The 17,518-nt window shown below is 50.0% G+C and overlaps 1 protein-coding gene across 3 annotated transcripts in view; it reads left to right on the forward strand.

The window, feature by feature from the left end:
- The first annotated feature begins 1,000 nt into the window (after positions 1 to 1,000).
- Positions 1,001 to 17,518, forward strand: part of PLXNC1 (plexin C1) — a 140,508-nt gene continuing 123,990 nt past the window's right edge. For 2 of the 3 annotated variants that reach the window (XM_067697555.1, XM_067697556.1), the window contains exon 1: positions 1,001 to 2,100. In XM_067697555.1, the coding sequence (XP_067553656.1) occupies positions 1,042 to 2,100 (1,059 nt within the window). In that variant the 5' untranslated portion in view covers positions 1,001 to 1,041. The remainder of the gene's footprint in view (positions 2,101 to 17,518) is intronic. The other variant, XM_067697554.1, reaches the window with a different exon arrangement.

Consider the following 17,518-nt stretch of genomic DNA (forward strand, 5'->3'; position numbering starts at 1 on the left):
TGGCCCCAGGGATTGTCCAGACCAGAATCTTGGCGCCTGCCTTTCCTCCACCCCATTCCTCTGACCCGGGGAAACCCATCCCCTGTCACAGGGGCGCCTTGGTCCCTTGAGCCTCCGGCTCGCCACCGTCTCCCGCGCTCCTCCCCAGGGCCTCCCTCCCGCCGCTCCACACCTGTCAGCCGCCCTCGCAGCCTTCCAGTGGCCCGAGATCCGGGCCTCAGCTGCAACCCTTCGGGGTCCTGGGTCCCAGTTCCCCGAGCCTTGCGTATCCCCCCGCCCCCCGCCCCGCTGCTCTCGTAAACAAAACCCGAACGTTGGAACAGCCCCGCAGGCGGACAGGCGCAGGAGCCAGCTCGGTGCACTGTTAGCGCGCCCCGGGAGCCCCGGGCGAGCCAAAGGGCGATGGTGGCGGCCGCGACGGCAGCGGCAGGCGGCTCAGCTTTGTTATGAATAGATGAAAGAGGCCACCTACACAGTAACCCAAATTACGAGACCTCCCTCCTCCCTATCTCACCGAATCAAGAGGGGAGGGAGATGGGCGTGGAGGGAGGGAGGGCGGGCGGCTAGGAGGCGGAGGGCGGAGGGCGGAGGAGGAAGAGGATGAGGAAGGGGGCTAGTTGCATCCCACTTTCACAATGGGAAAGTGAAACGCACAAGCGCACCGAACCTCTCCAGCCCTCCCCGCTTTCCTCGCTCCCCTCCGCCCGTCCCCTCCCTTCCCCTCCGCGCCTCCCCTCGAGCGCCAGCGCTGCACAGAGAGGAACTCTCCGGAGAAGGAGGGCGAGGAGGAAGCGGCACCGGAGCGCGCAGGGCTTGCCGCCGCCGCCGCCGCCGCCGCCGCTGCTGCTGCTGCACAGGCTGCCGGAACGAGCCCGCCGCGCGCCGCCCTCCCCGCTCTCCTTCCCGGGCGAGCTGCTGGGATGGGGCGGCCGCAGGAGCCCGAGCGCGCGCAGGAACCGCCGCCGCCCGCGTCTCAGTCGCCGCGCGCCTGAGCCGCCGTCGCCGCCGCGCGCCCTGCCCGGGGGCGGCCCCCCCAACCCCATGGAGGTCTCCCGGAGGAAGGCACCGCCGCGCCCCCAGCGCCCCGCCGCGCCTCTGCCCTTGCTTGCCTATCTGCTGGCGTTCGCGGCGCCCGGCCGGGGCGCGGACGAGCCCGTGTGGCGGTCGGAGCAAGCCATCGGAGCCATCGCCGTGAGCCGGGAGGACGGCGTGTTCGTGGCGAGCGGCAGCTGCCTGGACCAGCTGGACTACAGCCTGGAGCACAGGCTCTCGCGCCTATACCGGGACCAAGCGGGCAACTGCACGGAGCCCGTCTCGCTGACGCCCCCCGCGCGGCCCCGGCCGGGGAGCAGCTTCAGCAAGCTGCTGCTGCCCTACCGCGAGGGGGCGGCCGGCCTCGGGGGGCTGCTGCTCACCGGCTGGACCTTCGACCGGGGCGCCTGCGAGGTGCGACCCCTGGGTAATCTGAGCCGCAGCTCCCTGCGCAACGGCACCGAGGTGGTGTCGTGTCACCCGCAGGGCTCGACGGCCGGCGTGGTGTACCTCGCGGGCGACACGAACAGCTGGTACCTGGCGGTGGCCGCCACCTACGTGCTGCCCGAGCCCGAGACGGCAAGCCGCTGCAACCCTGCGGCGTCCGACCGCGAAACGGCCATCGCGCTCAAGGACACGGAGGGGCGCAGCCTGGCCACGAAGGAGACGGGACGCCTCAAGCTGCGCGAGGGCGGGGGTAGCCTGCACTTCGTGGACGCCTTTCTCTGGAACGGCAGCGTCTACTTCCCCTACTACCCCTACAACTACACGAGCGGCGCCGCCACCGGCTGGCCCAGTATGGCGCGCATCGCGAAGAGCTCCGAGGTCCTGTTCCAGGGCCAGGCAGCCCTCGACTGCGGCCACGGCCACCCCGACGGCCGCCGCCTGCTGCTCTCCTCCAGCCTGGTGGAGGCCCTGGACGTTTGGGCGGGCGTGTTCAGCGCGGCCACCGGAGGGGACCAGGAGAGGCGCTCCCCCGCCACCACGGCACTCTGCCTCTTCAGGATGAGGGAGATACAGGCGCGCACCAAGACCTGCAGCTGGGACTTCGAGGCTGAGTACCACTGCGTAAGTCCTAACCCCGTGACGCTGCGGGGAGCGCTCCTGCTGCGGAGCCGCCGGCGAGGCAGAGCCGGAGGGAGAGGGTTGACCTTTACCAGGTCCCGGATTTACACAGCCCGGCGGCGGCCGCCCGACGGCCGTTGTCTTACGGTCTCCGAGACCTCGGGCTACTCTAAAGCACGGCCAGAGGTCCCCGAGGGAGTGTAAGAAGGGAGGTGGCGAGGGTAGGAGTTAGGCTCAAAACTCTGGTGGCTGCATCCCATTGCCATCCTTCTCTGTCCAAACATGGGCGCTTGTTTGGGTCTGAGCCTCGCCGCGCCGCTCCCCCGCCCTTCCCTAATCTCTTTCCCAGGTGTGTGGTCTTAGCGGGCGTGTGGCTTTGAGCCTTGCCCTCAACGGCGTTACCAAACACAGTGCCCTAGGCAGAGAAGCCCCAGAACCTAAAGGACTTGCCACACCCCAGTCTTTGTGCCCCCCATCTTCCCCCCACCAACCCCGTAACACGTGTGATGTGGTCTGAGGAGTTGGTAGCCTGTTCGACATGGGTCAGCGCTAGCCTGGAACAGAGGCTCAGGCTTGCGGGAACACAACCCTCAGCGTGACCCCGTGCAAGGGGGCGGGGCTGTGGCTCCGCTGAGCGTGAGCTGTGATCTCCAGCTGGGGGGAAAAGCTGAGCAGGCTGGAGGTGGCTTTGTGGGTAAAAAGCCTCGCCCTAGAGGGGAGAGCAAGAGAAGGTGTTAGGGTACTTCAGGCAGTTTCTGGGCTCCAGATTGCCTGACTAGATCGCGCGGCTCAGAGGCACCACCCTCCCAGGCAAACGGCAGAGGTTTCCCCTGGGTTCCCAGGGCAGCCACAGCTTGACTCTTGAGATTGGCATTTCTTTGACTGGAAAATAAAGCGGCGGTTCAAGAGGATTCAGTTGATGGGGATTATGGAGCCATTGTGCAGTTCTCCGTGGCCGTCTTCCTTCCAAGGCTGCTGGCACGTCAAGTCCGCATATGGCTCCTGAGAGGGGAGCCTGCTGAGCGCCTCCTTTATAACTGGACGGAAATCAGAGAGCAGAAATGAACGGCTACAGGTGTTGCCATTGTTTTGATATGAAATGCGTCAGAGAGGAAGGCGAGAAGTCTCCACTTGGAAAAACGTGTTGTGTTGGTACATTTGTTGTGTAAGCATAGAGGGGACGTTGGCTGTAAGGTATATTAATAAGTGTATGGAAAGACACTCCCATCCCCAGCCACGCAGAGCACATCTTACCAAATATTAGCCCTGTTACCCAGAAGGAAAAAACAGGTCTCTTGCAAGGCCCCTTAGAATGGTCATTTGCTTCTTCCTCCTTGCCCACTACCTGTGTACTGGGGCACACGCATAATGCCTTCATTTAGTTTCTGCTATAATTATTTTAAAGCATAAATAACACATAATGCTCCCTAAATGACTCCGTCTTGCTATACAAGTATAATTTAACATTTAATATCTGTCTTTGTGAGAGCCTTATTATGTAACAGTTCAAGTTTGGCAAAAATCATCACCTTCGACCTCTCCGTTGAAAGACTTGAAAGTAACGCCTACATATTACTTGGTGTCGAGCTTTAGGCACACTTGGTCTCCGGGGTTAATGACAAGACAGCTCGGAGGCCCGCAGCAGGTGATAACAGTGGAAGTCCAAGCTTTGCCATCTGACAGCTGTGTAGATGTGTGGAGCCAAAACATTTCTCTTTACCGCCTTTCTCTACCCACTGGGGCCTGGAGGACTTAGTTCCCTTCCAAACCCAGTAGGCACCCTGAATGCACTCACTCAGAAGCCACATTTTGGCTTGATCAGGTGTTCCTGCTTGCGCTGGGACGAGGGGAAGGGAAAGTCAGAGAGCTGTTGATCCATCTTCACGGGGAGCTTCTGGGAGGTAGCTGCCCCTTGGAAATCAAGCAAGGGATAAACACTTGCGGCCAAAAATCTGGAATTGGAAAAAGAAATAATTAAGGTAGGTCCCTCCACAGCACGCCTTGCTGCTGCTGTTTATGGAGAGCTCCCAGCGTGCTCAGAGCTGCGGATTCTGAAAGACGGGGTCTCTACCCCCTGAGCTTGTCATCCGAGTTAAATAATATACTCCGGTTCAAACAATAGCTTGTCACAGCTGCACAGGTAGGAGCTTGGAGTTTTGCAATGATTCTTTAAGTAAATTCCTTGCTGCTCTTATGAATTAAAAAGCCTTAGTGGGATTGAATTTCAGGAGAGGTTTTGAATGAAAAAAAAAAAAGGCGGTCGTTTTGATGAAAACGCTGACAATTTTCTAATCTATTAAATAGGCAGGTAAGAGACTTCCACAAATATTTGTGCTCTGTGCTGGGTGCCACTGATTCTGCCATTGAAAGGACGGTAGCAGGTGGCAGCCCCGTTTAATGGGGCTGTGGGATCAGTGTGCCCCTGGTTGTCACTCAGAACAATGATGTCATTGGGTTGCATTTGTTCTGTGTTTTATTTTCAGGTTTTCAGTGTGTTTTGGAAAAGGCATGCTGAATTACAGGTGCCTAAGATAGACAAAACTTGAAACACTCCAGAGGGAGCCTCAGTAGATTCTAACAGTGGTTCCTCCAGAGCAGACACAGTCATTTTAACGGTAATCCTCAGGCAGCAAAGCACCAGGGGCTAGATTTGCTTGCCTCCTCCCGCTACCCCTGGATGACTCGCTCTTATTTTCCATCTTCAGTCAACCATGGGTAGGAAAGTGACAGGAGTGACTGGGTTGTGTTTTCTCATTTCTTGGTTCTCTCCTTATCTCTTGTCGGCTGATTTGCTGGCCCTCAGCTTCTCCCGCTAAAGATTAATTTACAAGATGCTTGTGCAGTGAGTGTGTCCTCAGCCGTTCACACGTTGGGCCGTGACTTTGTCTGTCTTGCCTCCAACTTTGAATCTCCTTTCACAACTATCGCGGGAGAGCTTCAGCCTGTGAACGTGCCCAGGCCGCCGAATTCTGTAGACACTCTCTAATAATCCGGCACTTCCTCATACATTACTTCTTTTGAGGCCCTCATCAAGTCTAAGGTTGATTCTCTGAGGAACATTCTCATTTACCTGATGAGGAAGCTGATCACTTAAGCAACTTGCTCAAGAGAGCAAAGGAAGCGTCAGAGCCTCCAGCGTAAACCCAGGTCTCACCATATCTACTTCTGTATTCTTTCCACCACTTTGGTGCTTCAGACTTTCCCTTCAAAGTCCCCTAATTAGAGGCAGTAACCAACCTCCCCTAGGCTATGGGGCTGAGGCTGGAGGGTGCCCCTTGAAGTGTGTTTTAAAACTTAAGGTGATTTTTTTTTTTCATTCTATTCCATAACATATCTATGTGCTTGGGTTAACATAAAAAGTGAATGTTTCAAATGATGTACAAGTTAACTTCCTCTTGTTTCTGAACTCCTGTTACCCTTGGCATATGGTAGAAAAGTGTGTACACTTTTCAGTTTTGAAGTCTGATTGTTCCAGATTGTTTGGCCACCATAGTTGGGTCCTGGGGTTGCTTGTGGTTTAAACGTGGTGGTCACCCCCTCTATAGTTACTGAGGGTGGCATGTTTCCTACTGTGTTGGCCAACAGGACTGACTCTTCTAGTTCATTCTACCACTTGTGGAGGGACACACCTGCTTCCTCCACACTCACATAATTCCAAAGCCTGACATAATTTAACTGTCATGCAGACAACCACAAAACACTCACATGCTCTCCAGCAGACAGTAACCCAAGACACTTCTAGCTACTGCATGCAGAAGTGATGTCCCAGGGCCACTCAGCAGTGACCCCTATTGACCTCAAAATCCACAGCCTTCCTGCAATGTTTATTTCTTCTTTAGTTTCTGTTATGATCCTGTCTAGCCACTTTGCAGTCTACGGACTAGACGGTGAATTTTACCCCCATACACACATGTGATATGCAAGGGAGATTTAAAAAGCCCAACAACCACTTAGAGGGAAAAGCCATCATAGCTCCTACTGCTGGATGACTGTTATGGCCAGGCTTTGTGCTAAGCACTTCACATGCCTTATTTTTGGTTGATTCTCATAATCACCCTATGGGGCAAGGATTGTAGTTTATGTTTATGATTTTATGATGAGGAATTGAGGCCTGGAGAGCTTTGGTTGGTTTCCACAACTGATACATGGTAGAGGATTGAGGATCTGGGCCTGTAACACACAGCCGTGGACAGTCCAGCCTCACAGACATTGGGTTCTGGTGTCAATCCCGTCCTACATGGAGCCTGCTAGGCCCTTGCAACTGCTCTGGGATCAGCTGTTTCCTGGGCATAAGACAATAGAACAGAGAATCCTTGAGTGCCAACGGGGTTTCTGGGTCTGCATGTTTGAGCACTTGAAATTCAGACTTTGGGAGGGTTGTAGTTCCTCAGTGGTCAATTTCTAGGTAGTGCTGGCACCTTTTGTATTCAGGCTTATAAACGACCGCAGAGAGACTTACAGGACCTTAAAGGAGGGCTCCCAGCTTTTGTTCTCAGACAGAAGAACTAGCTCATAAACTAAATCCAGAAATCTCAACCTGTTAAGTCTGGGTTACAGGCGCTCTTGTCTTTATTAGCAGCCACAGTTAAAATACAAGCCCCAGAAGGTCAGGAACCTTGTAACGTTTTGTCCTCTGTTGAACCCAGAGTACCTAGCATAGCACCTTAGGAAATACTTGTTGAATTAGTAAACGGGGGATCATGTTGGGGATGCTATCTGTGGTTGGCAGCCACACTTTCCTGAACCTGGCCACCTCATACTCCCTTAACCATTGTCTTTTTCTTGGTGTCTGATGTGTTGGGGCCTCTTTCTTCCCTAGTCCGAGCCTAACTGGCATCCTCCACTCCTCTGAAATCCCCATTCATTGGGCTCACCAGGCTTCTGGTCCTGCCAATCTGGGAGTTACCTTTGACCATAGAAACCCAGCATGGTTGCCACTTTTGTGGTATAATTTAATTGCGTGATCGTGCTTTTCAGCGGACAAGAGGAGAGGGCTCTGTGGTGTAGGGCACAAAGCCCCTCAAGAACTTGTAGGGTTCTCAAGCGTAGTCTCTGGACCAGCAGCATTCAGCATCACCTGGGAACTTACTAGAAATACAAACTCTTGGGCCCCAATCAGAAACTCAGAGTAGGGTGTGGGACTGGCAATCTGTGGTTTAACAAGCTCTCCAGGTGATTCTAATATACATTCAGCTTTTAGAACCACAGCTGTAAGGTATCAGTTTCCCTTGTCGTCCACCTGAGGCACCTGGGATAAGAATTTGTGCCACTGTTTTCATTGCAGCTTTACTTAGGGTCATCTAAAGTAACCAGCTAATTCCACTACCCTTATATTCCTTATCCTCTTCTAATTGCCCAAAGGAAATACCTAGAAAAACTTCTGAAGTCTTAACTGTTTTTGAGTTTAGAGTCGGAGACTCAAGAATCTATAGGTCATAGTTAAATTAGCTCCTTCACTCTTTCGGACAGCAGTCTATTTGCATTTCATTCCAGGATGTGGGGTGCGGGGGGAGATGTCTAGAGCCTTCTACTGTGCTGTACACCACACCAAAATTCTCTTGAAGGATCTGGTCTTTACGAAGATCAATTCTGATACCAGTTTCAATCCTAATTAGGCACGGTTGGTTGCGTGAAACAAAGATCTACATAAGCAAGCTCAAACAAGGGGATGGGGCATTTAGTGGATGGAAACAGGTGGGATTACATGGAGATCTAGGAGAAGCAGTACTGTGCAGTGGTTGCCTGCACAGACTCTGGAGCCAGGTCGACTGGGACCACAGCTGCCACTTCCCAGTTGTGTGAACTTGGGCAGACTATCTAACCTTTCTGTGCTTGTTTCTTCATCTAGAAGTAGGGGTCCTATTTGTTTCATAGGATTTGTGTCTGGATTGATGAGTTAATATGTATGAACGCTACCTGACCTATAGTAACTGCTGTGTATGTATTGACTATCATGACTATCATGACTATTTAGGAGTGCTAGGATGGGGCTGATACAGAGCGGGAAGGGGGTCTGGACTCCCGGCAGCGGAAAGGGGTGTAACAGCAGGAAGTGTGATGGGTGCTCATTCTAAGGTTTCATCGTCAACGTGACTTAGCGTGGCTGCTTCCCTCAGTCCTGCTACGTAGTGACCACCTCGGCTTCCTCACACATCTGCCCCTCACCCCCTCCACCTGAATGTGCCTCAGCCTTACCCGATCCCCCCACTCTGCCTTTCAATAGCATTTAACCCTCTGCATTGGCTACCAACTGGCAACAGCTTTCTCTGTTATTTAGTTCAAATGACCAGGAAAGAGAGAGAATGGGGTCCAGCCCATCCTTTCACTCCAGATTATGAGCCCTCGTTCAGGGTAGGGATTCATTGCCCTTGGGGCAGGTACTGACCCCAGGTGCAGTCAGAAGAAGGAAGCCCATCATGCAGTGGTCCCCAGTAGGTGTGTGGGCGGGCTGCCTTGGAATGGGAAGGTGGAAGAGCCACACCGTGATCGCCATGTTGACTACAGCAGCATGGAATCATCTCTACCTCCCTTCAGGCTTCTCCGTGGCCTACCTCTGTCTTCCTTGAATGTGTGGTGGCACATAGCTGATGATCACTGAGGGCTGCTCAGAGAACAACCGAAGTCCGCTGGGGCACAGTCTGTAGGCATCCTGGGCCTAACTTGTTTGTGGGAGCAGGGCACGGTAGTGGGAAGATTTTTTTTTTTAATCAATTGCGCGCATAGTTTTTCTTAGCATTTTCATCAAGATAGAAAATTAATACTAATTTATATACTATCACAAAACCAAATAGAAGTGTGACTTAAGTTTTACTGTTTCTGTAGTTGATGGGTTTGACTGTCTAATCAATAGTTACACGTGGTGTCTCCTCAGAGGAGTTACGAGGGGGATTTGACCCCAGCAGTCCCCACCCCACCTCTCTGGCCAATGTTCTTATCGCAGAAGTCGGCAAACTTTTTCTGTAAAGGTCAGATCGTCAATATTGTGGGCTTTGCAGGCCACATACAGTCTCGGTTGCCATTGCTCAACTCTGCCACTGAAGTGTGAAAGCAACCCTAGGCAACATATAAATGAACAAGCACGGGGATGTTCCAGTAAAACTTTATGGACACAGAAATCTGAATTTCATGTATAGTTTTCACTTGTCATAAAATATTATTCTTTTGATTTTTTTCAACCATCTAAAAATGTAAAAACGATTAGCTTGGCAGGGGGTCGTTCAGAAAAACAGGCAGCAGGCTAGATTTGGTCCACAGCGGGTGGTTTACCGATGCCTGCTGTAACAGAAGGGGTGAGAGTAAAACAAACCTTCACGTTGCCCTAAGACATCGTGAGAGATTTAGCAAAAAGGTGGTGCAGAAACCCCAAGAAGGAGTGTCACACTCAGCGTGGGAGGACCTGGGAGGCTTCAGAGAGGTGATGCTGGAGCTGTGGCTTAAAGCCAAGTAGAAGAGGCAAGAAAGGGAGTTCCAGAGACAGGGCACAGCTTGTGCACAAGAGGGAAGTTGAATAAGCTTGTGAACCGCAGGTAGCTCGCCCTGGCTGGGGAGTGTCCAGAAATGAGCAGGCAGGGCCAGATGGCAAAGGGCTTAATAAGACTGGCCAAGATGGCTGGATTTTATCCTGATGGTCAGTTGTTTTCAGACTTTCTAAACCTGGGCTTTAAATCTTAAACCAGAGGCTCAGTATGAGAAAAAGGCTAATAAATCATCATTGACCTGCTGTTCTGGGTGAGGCCGTTGCCAAGTGCCGGGGCTCAGGGTGAAGCAGGGGTGGGGAGGTTCCCAGAATCCTGCAGCTCGCCCTCCCCCCACCCCCTGCCTGTCCCTGTGGCATCTCAGAGGAACTTCTGGGACTCTGCTGAGCAGGGTGTGAAAGCCATGGCCCATGGCTGATGGAGGACAGCAGCAGGGCTCTAGGCAGACATGATCTGATTGTGTTCTAGAGAGATCGCTCAGAAGAATGGATGAGGCAAGATGAGAGGCAAAACCGCTGATTAGAAGGACCAACAAATACTTCTTGAGTTCCTACTATGTGCCAAGCACTGTGAGGAAATATTTGTACCAACGATCAACAGAGTAGACAATAAACATGCAGCAGATAAAGAGGTTATTTTTATATTAAAATGATAGCTAGCACTCCTAGAGCGCTCACTTCATACCAAGTATTGTCCTAAGTCAGCACTTTACCAATATGAACTCGTTTAATCCTCACCACGACTTTATGAGATGGGTAATGTCATTACTTCCACTTTACAGATGAGAGAATTAAGGCCCCGGCTGAGATGGGTCCCTGAGAGAAATAACAGGACGTAAGAGAGCTGTGTTAGTTGAGGTGTTGGGGAAAGTTCTCTTTAAGGAGGTTGTGCTGCCACCAGGAAGATGAGAAGGGATAGCTGTACACGTCCCCAAGGGGAACTGAGGAGCAGTGCAGGGCCTCGAAAGGGGAAATGACTTGGTCATTCTGAAGAGGCAAAGGCTAGTGTGGTCGAGTTAGGGAGGTGGAGAGGGGAGAGTGTCGGGGAAAGAGGTTGGGGAAGGAAACGGCAGCGGATCCTGTAGTCCTGGTGGGCAGTGGGAAGGAGCTTGTATTTTTTTCTGAAAGCTTAGAAGAGCCTTTGAAGGGAAGCGACACCACTGGATTTGAATTCCTAAATAAATGGCTGCCCTTTGGGGCATGAATGAGAGATTGGCCCCAGCAGAGGCAGGGGGCTCTCGAAGTAGTCCAGGTGAGAAATAACGTTGCCTTGGTCTAGAGCAGTGGCCGCAAGGAACGTGGAGAGAAAGAGATGGATTGCGTGGGCTGCAGTAATCCAAGTGAGCGTGTTGGAGACCTGAACTGAGGTGGTGGCAGTGCAGGTGGAGAGGAGGGGTTCAATGAAATAGCTTCTTAAGGTGTAGAATTGAGAGGTGTTGGTGACCAATTAGTTTAATTTTCGTCGAGTTTTAGATATCTTTGGGACCCCCCAGAAAGGGCCATTAAGCAAGTGGTTGGCCAGGAACTGAGGAATTGGGGATCCGCTCTGTCAGCCTCTATGGAGTGCCAGCTGTGGGCCAGGCTCTGTGTTGGGCTCAACACGGTGCCATTGGGGCTGTAAGTGCCTTGAGGGGAGTGGCCAGGGGCGTCTCATCAGTGTTTCCCAGGCATCCAGAATGCCGTCTACTGCACGGTGGGCCCTCAGTAAGTATTTGTTGAACTGGAAGGAAGGTGCTCTCCATCTAGTGGAGAAGATGTGGTTACGGCTCGGCGAGATAAGAGCATCCAAGAGGAGCCCAAGCCCCGGGAGCTGTGTTTATAGGAGGAATAAAAGCCAGGTAGCCTAAAGAGAGGGGAGTTTCCCTGTGACTCCCTCACCAATGAGGCCGGATTCCTGGTCTTTCCCTCCAGCCTGGTCTTAGAAGAGTCTACTCGAGAAGGATATTCTCTAACACATCAACTGTTCCTAATTATTCTGCACTGACGTCCTTCTGAGGTTCCTTTGCCATCAGCGAGCAATCTTAGAAATTGGATTCCACGTGCTGGTCCTTGCTCCTCTGAGGCATCAGGAGGGCTAGGTGGCCCAGAGCAGCTGGTAGTTATAGGTGTCACCCAGTCTCAGTCTCCTGGGCTTAGCAACATCTCTGTGCCCCTCCCTCCCGTGGAGCCCTTGTGCTGTGGACCTCTGGGGAAGCCTGTAGATCCCTCCTCAGAGCAGTGGTTTTAAACACATAAAATAAAAAGAGAGAGTTGCAAAATGAACCAATTATATGATCTACAGATATATCAAAATGTTTTTTCCAATTTGAAATAGAGTAATATATCTTAGCACATTTAAATAGCAAGACCTAGCAGCGGTAACTACCATCATTTCAAAGTAGCGATAAGCACAAACGATATTTTGAGATACCTGCAACAACTATAAAATGATATGAAAATATCTGATTTCTTTTGATGACAAAGTCACAGGTTCAGTTAATATGACTCTGGTCTGCATTCATAATTAAATGAAATGCTGAATTTCAGTCAGAGTTTGCTAAAATAGGATTTTTTTCTCATCTGGTTTCATGGATTCCTGGAATTCTTTGCAGGAACTGTGGATGTCAGTGCCGTCCCCACTCGAAGCACTCATTCCGTTACTGTGTGTGTCAGAAAACCAATGACAAGATGCTGCATTTTGTTTCAAAACTCATTTGATTGGCTTAGTTTGACAATAGGGAGTTCAGTCCCACCTGGATTTTTACAGGTCAGGCACTTGGCCAAGAGCCAAGTGCTCCATAAATGGACTGGATGGAGCAGGTGGGTGGGTGGAGAAGCCTCAGAAAGGTTAAGTGACTGCTTAGAGACAGCTCATAAGTAATAGAGCTTGAACTTGAACCCACATTTTTCTTTACCCTAAATCTCTTGTTCTTTCTACTCTTCCATGCTACCACTTTGTTATTCAGTATTTCTATTTTAAAGAGTTAGCCAAATGCAACAGTTCACAAGTTATGCTGTTCTAATCATGGGACAAGAACAGTGCTATTATTCTTCACTTTGGTTAGAGGATACGAAAATACCTAAAGTATTTTGTTTACTTAGAGCCTCATTTTAAGTACACTGAGTCTATAGACTGTCTATAGATGGAGATGGCAAAAGACCTAGGGACTGTCTTTTGCAAACTGTCAGTGAACTATGGATGTGAAATTTAGAGAAGGCCAAGCTACATGGCAGCAGATGTGGGGTAGTTTAGTATTGTTCCCCAAGGCAGAACCAAGGCCCAGTGCTTGCAAGGGACAAATTTTGTAATGAACTTTTGTAGAACTTTGTAATGATTAGACCTATTTAGCAATGTACGAGGGTTGCCTGGTGAGATATTGACTGAAAGCATTCAAATACTGATCCGTGTATTCGTTCATTCATTCAATAAATGTTTATGACAGCTAACAACATGCCAGATGCTGAGGTATATGCTGCAGAGTGTAGAGTAAGATAAACTATTGTAGAGCTTAGAGTCTACCGGGAGACAGACATTAAATAAAAAAATTTAAAGCAATGTAATTATAATTATTTTCAAGGAAACAAATGGAATATTATGATTCAGAATAACTACTGGCATAGGGATAGGATGATCTATAGTCATGTGTCCATGAGGAGGTGACATTGAACTTGAAACCTGAAAGAGTTAAAAAAAAAAAAAAAGCCTACAAGGTGTGAAGAGAGGGGAGGTAGCAGAAGTAGCATATGCAAAGGCCCTGAGGCAGAAAGATGGGAACATGTTAAAGAGTCTGAAAGAAAGACACTGTGGGAGCTGAAGCAGAGTGAAGGAAAAGAGTGACAAGGGATGAGTTTGAAGAAGTAGGTAGGGACCAGATCAGATAGGACCTGGGGAAGCATTTGGGTTTAATTCTAAGTGTGATAGAAAGCCGTTGAAGACTTTTAGTCAAAGAAGTAACGTGGCCTACTTTATACGTTAAAGAATCACTCTGGCTACTGGATGGAGAATAGATTGTAGGTTGAAAGAGAGAAACCAGGAGGCTCTTGCTGTAGATCAGGAGTGAGATGATGGGGGCTTGGACTGGGTGGAAACCATGGAGATGGAGAAGATAGATGTAAGATTGCTGGGAAATTCAGCTGAGATTTTTCAGGTATTGGGTGTGGGGACTGATGGAAAGAGAGGAGCTGAGGGTGGATGTTGGTACCATTCACCATGATGGGGAAGATAGGGAGGGAGAGTTGGAGGGAAGAAATGTCTAGATAATCAATTTCTAGCAACTCTGAAATCTTGGGAGAGATTCCACAGTTTCTCAAAGAAGATGATGCCATTTATTTAGAGGGTATTTAGCAGTGCGAGAGAGGGAGGTTTTGCAGAAGTCAAAATGATGGTGGGGGGGCACTACTGGTATCCTTGGGCAGGTGTTAGGGATGCTAAAAGTCCTGCATCATGGAGGACAGCCCCCATAGTGAAGAAATACCCCATCTAGAATGCCAGTAGCTTCCTCATGGAAGAACATGGTTGAACGGTGTCTCTTCCAACTCTAAGAATCTAGGAGAATGCATTTTTTTACACTATCAGCAATTCATATATTTTTGTGAATTGTTCGAGTCAGGTTGTCTTTTTGTAGGTAATTGACTGAAAGTAGCCACATGGAAGGGATGGAGATTTAGATGGGGGATGGAGTGTAAAGCAGGAAAAAGGAAGGATAGATCTTGGAGAGTGGGACTTTGGCAGTAGGAAGGCCTGGGAGGTTGGAGGACACTGGGGCCTTGGAGGGAGGGAAGCAGGTGGAAGAGCCCGTGGGAGGATGTGAAATACAGACCTCACCACTTTGCATGTTCCCCGTGGCTCAGCTGCACGCCCCCCATGCTTGCCTGGTATAGAGGCTGCCCAGGTATGTCCCTAAACTTCCCTTCTTTATTCCTCCTGCACACTTTGAACTTTTCCTTTGGATCATTTGAGTCCCCAAGGTTAATTCTTCCTTCAGATCATCAGATGCCATAAAGTTAGAACCCGATCAGTGTGGTATACTCTAGAAGAATAAGGAAAAGCGACAGGCGCCTTAACGGCCAAGAAAATCACTATCTACCTTGGGTGAATAGTTGTTCTTTCCATTCTCTAGCTTGATACAGATAGTTTTCCAATTATTTCCACACACATGATTTCATTTGGGCCTCACAACAATGCTAATAGACAGGGCGTGTGTATTATTGGGTCCATTTTACAGATTCGGTTATTGATGTTCAGGGACTTGCCCAAATCAAGCAGCCTGTCAGGGACGGAGCAGGGCCAGATCTTGGGCATAGGACTCCTGCTGAGGTTTCCTAACTGCAAGTAGGCCCCTGGGTAAGTAATGATGAAGAAACTGCTTCCCTTAAGTGTACGCCAAAGAGGAATAGACTACAAAATTAACTGCCCGAGAGGCTTTTTATCGATGTGTAAGAAGTTCCAGTTGGTATTTGCCCTGCCCCATAAAGAAAACCCAAAATGAGGGAGTCCTTTCATCACCTTGGGCGATCAAAGACTTGACTTTTGCTGTCTCCCCAACACTTGAGGGGCCCCTTTTGTGCACATTTCCTCCAGCTGTTCCCATAATAGCTGCAGCGTGGCTGTGAGCGGCTCTGTGTGATCCTTGCTGAGTCAGGCCATCTTCCGCGTGGTAGGGGCGGGGCCACGTGGTACTCAAATCCAGAGCGTGCCATTCACACCCTAGAGTTCATGGCTGGTGCCCCCTGGAATTGGGCAGTGCACGCTGGCGGGTGTTTATGGTCAATGAAAGATTTATGAAGGAGCTACAAGGAGGTCAAGCTGTTTCCCTTGTGATGTGCCCAGTATTCCCTGAATACTCTCTCTCTCACACACACACACACCCAGCACTCACCCCTTCCCAGTAGCCTTGGTTCCGCTTTGGTGTGTCAAGCCCAAGGCTCTCTCTTTTTTAGCCCAAACATCATTTGAGACAAGGTAGCTTTTTCCTCAAACTGAAAAAAGTTTCCCTCTGAGAGCGGGCTCAAGTGTAGGCGGGACGTGTGGTTAGACACGGCAGGCAGGAGACACAGAGTGACAACTCTGAGGGAACCAAGAAAGCCCAAAGGGGAGACAAGGTTTAGACCTAAATCAAGATCGGATTTTGTCGCGAAATGCAGAACTGGCAAAGGCATCATTACAAGGCATTAACCTTGTTACACACAGAAGAACAAGCAGAGGCCGGAATTCAGAAATAAATTACACGTAATAAACTAGACAGAATAGGCTGAGAGCAACATTAGTGATTATGCCCTAAAGGGAGAGAAGGGCACGATAGAAAATAGGCCAAAAAAAAAAAAAAAGTGAAAATAATCTCTGGACACAGGGGGCCGACTGCACTATTTTCTCCCTTTTTCTACTTGGCTCCCCAGGTATTAATTTCACTTGTGTGAGCAGGTTTCTCTGGAGCCTGTCTTTCTTTTGTTTGCATTTGCTGAAATGAGCAAAAGGAAGCCATTCAGAGGGTTCCTTTTTCCATTCACAGGGACCTGTCCATTTCTGTGTGTTTCCAGCACAAAAGAAGCCATTTCCATTCAGCCAGAGCAGCCCTTCGAGTTTACTTGAGGTCCAAGCCCGCTCTTTCCTATTTTCTTCCAGGCTCGCTGTTGTAATTGGCTACACAATCCTGACTGCGGCCAGGATCCTCCAGGGTGAGAGGAGCAAGCGCTTGGCCGGTTCCTGGTCCTTTGTAGCTGAGGAAAAGCTAGAGTCTAGTGCCATGTCCCCAGCCATGACTCTCATTTCTTACACAGGGACTTGCTTTGCGTTGCAGGCAATTAGCAGCGGCTTAAACCATAACATCATTGTTAGTAAAAAGTTTAAATCTTGGAAGTCTGAGCTCAGTGGTGTCCTCAGGAGCTGAGGGTCTTTTGTCCTTCCCTTGCACCAATCTGTTGGTTTTCATCCTCCATCTTGAATGTCATGGAAGCAAAAATGGCTGTCACCACTCTGCACGGGGAGCCTCACATCACAGATTCCGAAGGGAGGAAGTGAGGGAAGAGGGGCAAATGAGTTCTCCTCAAGAGCCTCCTCTTATCAAGGAGGAAGCTTATTCCCAGAAGCTCCTCCAGTGGATTTCTTGCATCTCACAGACCCAAACTGGGCCACATGGCCACCCCTAGCTCTAAGGGGTAGGAAAGCAAGTACCAGGCAACGGGGAATGGGATTACTGTGTGGCTTAGACTAATCGTGGTTTCCCGGGCTTGGGTTTATTGCTACCTGAACAAAATTAGGGTTTTGTGGCCAAGGAGGAGGTGGGCATAACTGCCACAGGGGTGGCATCAACCGTTTGTGTTTTTAAATAAGGTCATGATCGCACACATGGACTGTGTGTTACTCTGTGCCAGACGCTGTTCTTCTAAGCTTTACCTGGGCTTGTGTCTTAACTCATTCAGTCCTCATGATGAGTCTATGACATAAGTGCTGCTGTCGTCACTTCCATTGCATAGAGGAGGAAACTGAGTCACAGAGAAGCTAAATAATGTGCGCAGAATTAGTTAGAACGTGACAGAGCCAGGACCGAAAGCCTGGAGGTCCAGCTCACTACCCTATGCTATCCTTATTGAGTCGGAGTGTTATAAAATATTCCAAGCAGCACACAGTAAGTGCAAGTTACTACTAATAATAGCAGCTAGCATGTATCAACATGTTATTATTACTGCCATCATTATTATCTCTCCCTCATAACTACCCTACCGATCAGACACCATTGGCCTTATTCACAGCTGAGAAGGCCAATCCCAGCAGGTTCGATAAATTGCCCACATCACCCAGGGGATGAGAACCAAGCTTGAATGCAAACCTAACTTCTCTGACCCCTAGTCCCAGGTGGTTTGTTCTATGCCACCAGCTCTCAAATTCGGGAACATCGATTTAATGGCCCTACTACTAACCCATGCTATTGATCCAGGACTTAATTTGGAAAACTTCAATTACTGAGAAAC

The sequence above is a fragment of the Pseudorca crassidens genome, chromosome 11, assembly GCF_039906515.1.
Source record: "Pseudorca crassidens isolate mPseCra1 chromosome 11, mPseCra1.hap1, whole genome shotgun sequence".
Lineage (NCBI taxonomy): Eukaryota > Metazoa > Chordata > Mammalia > Artiodactyla > Delphinidae > Pseudorca > Pseudorca crassidens.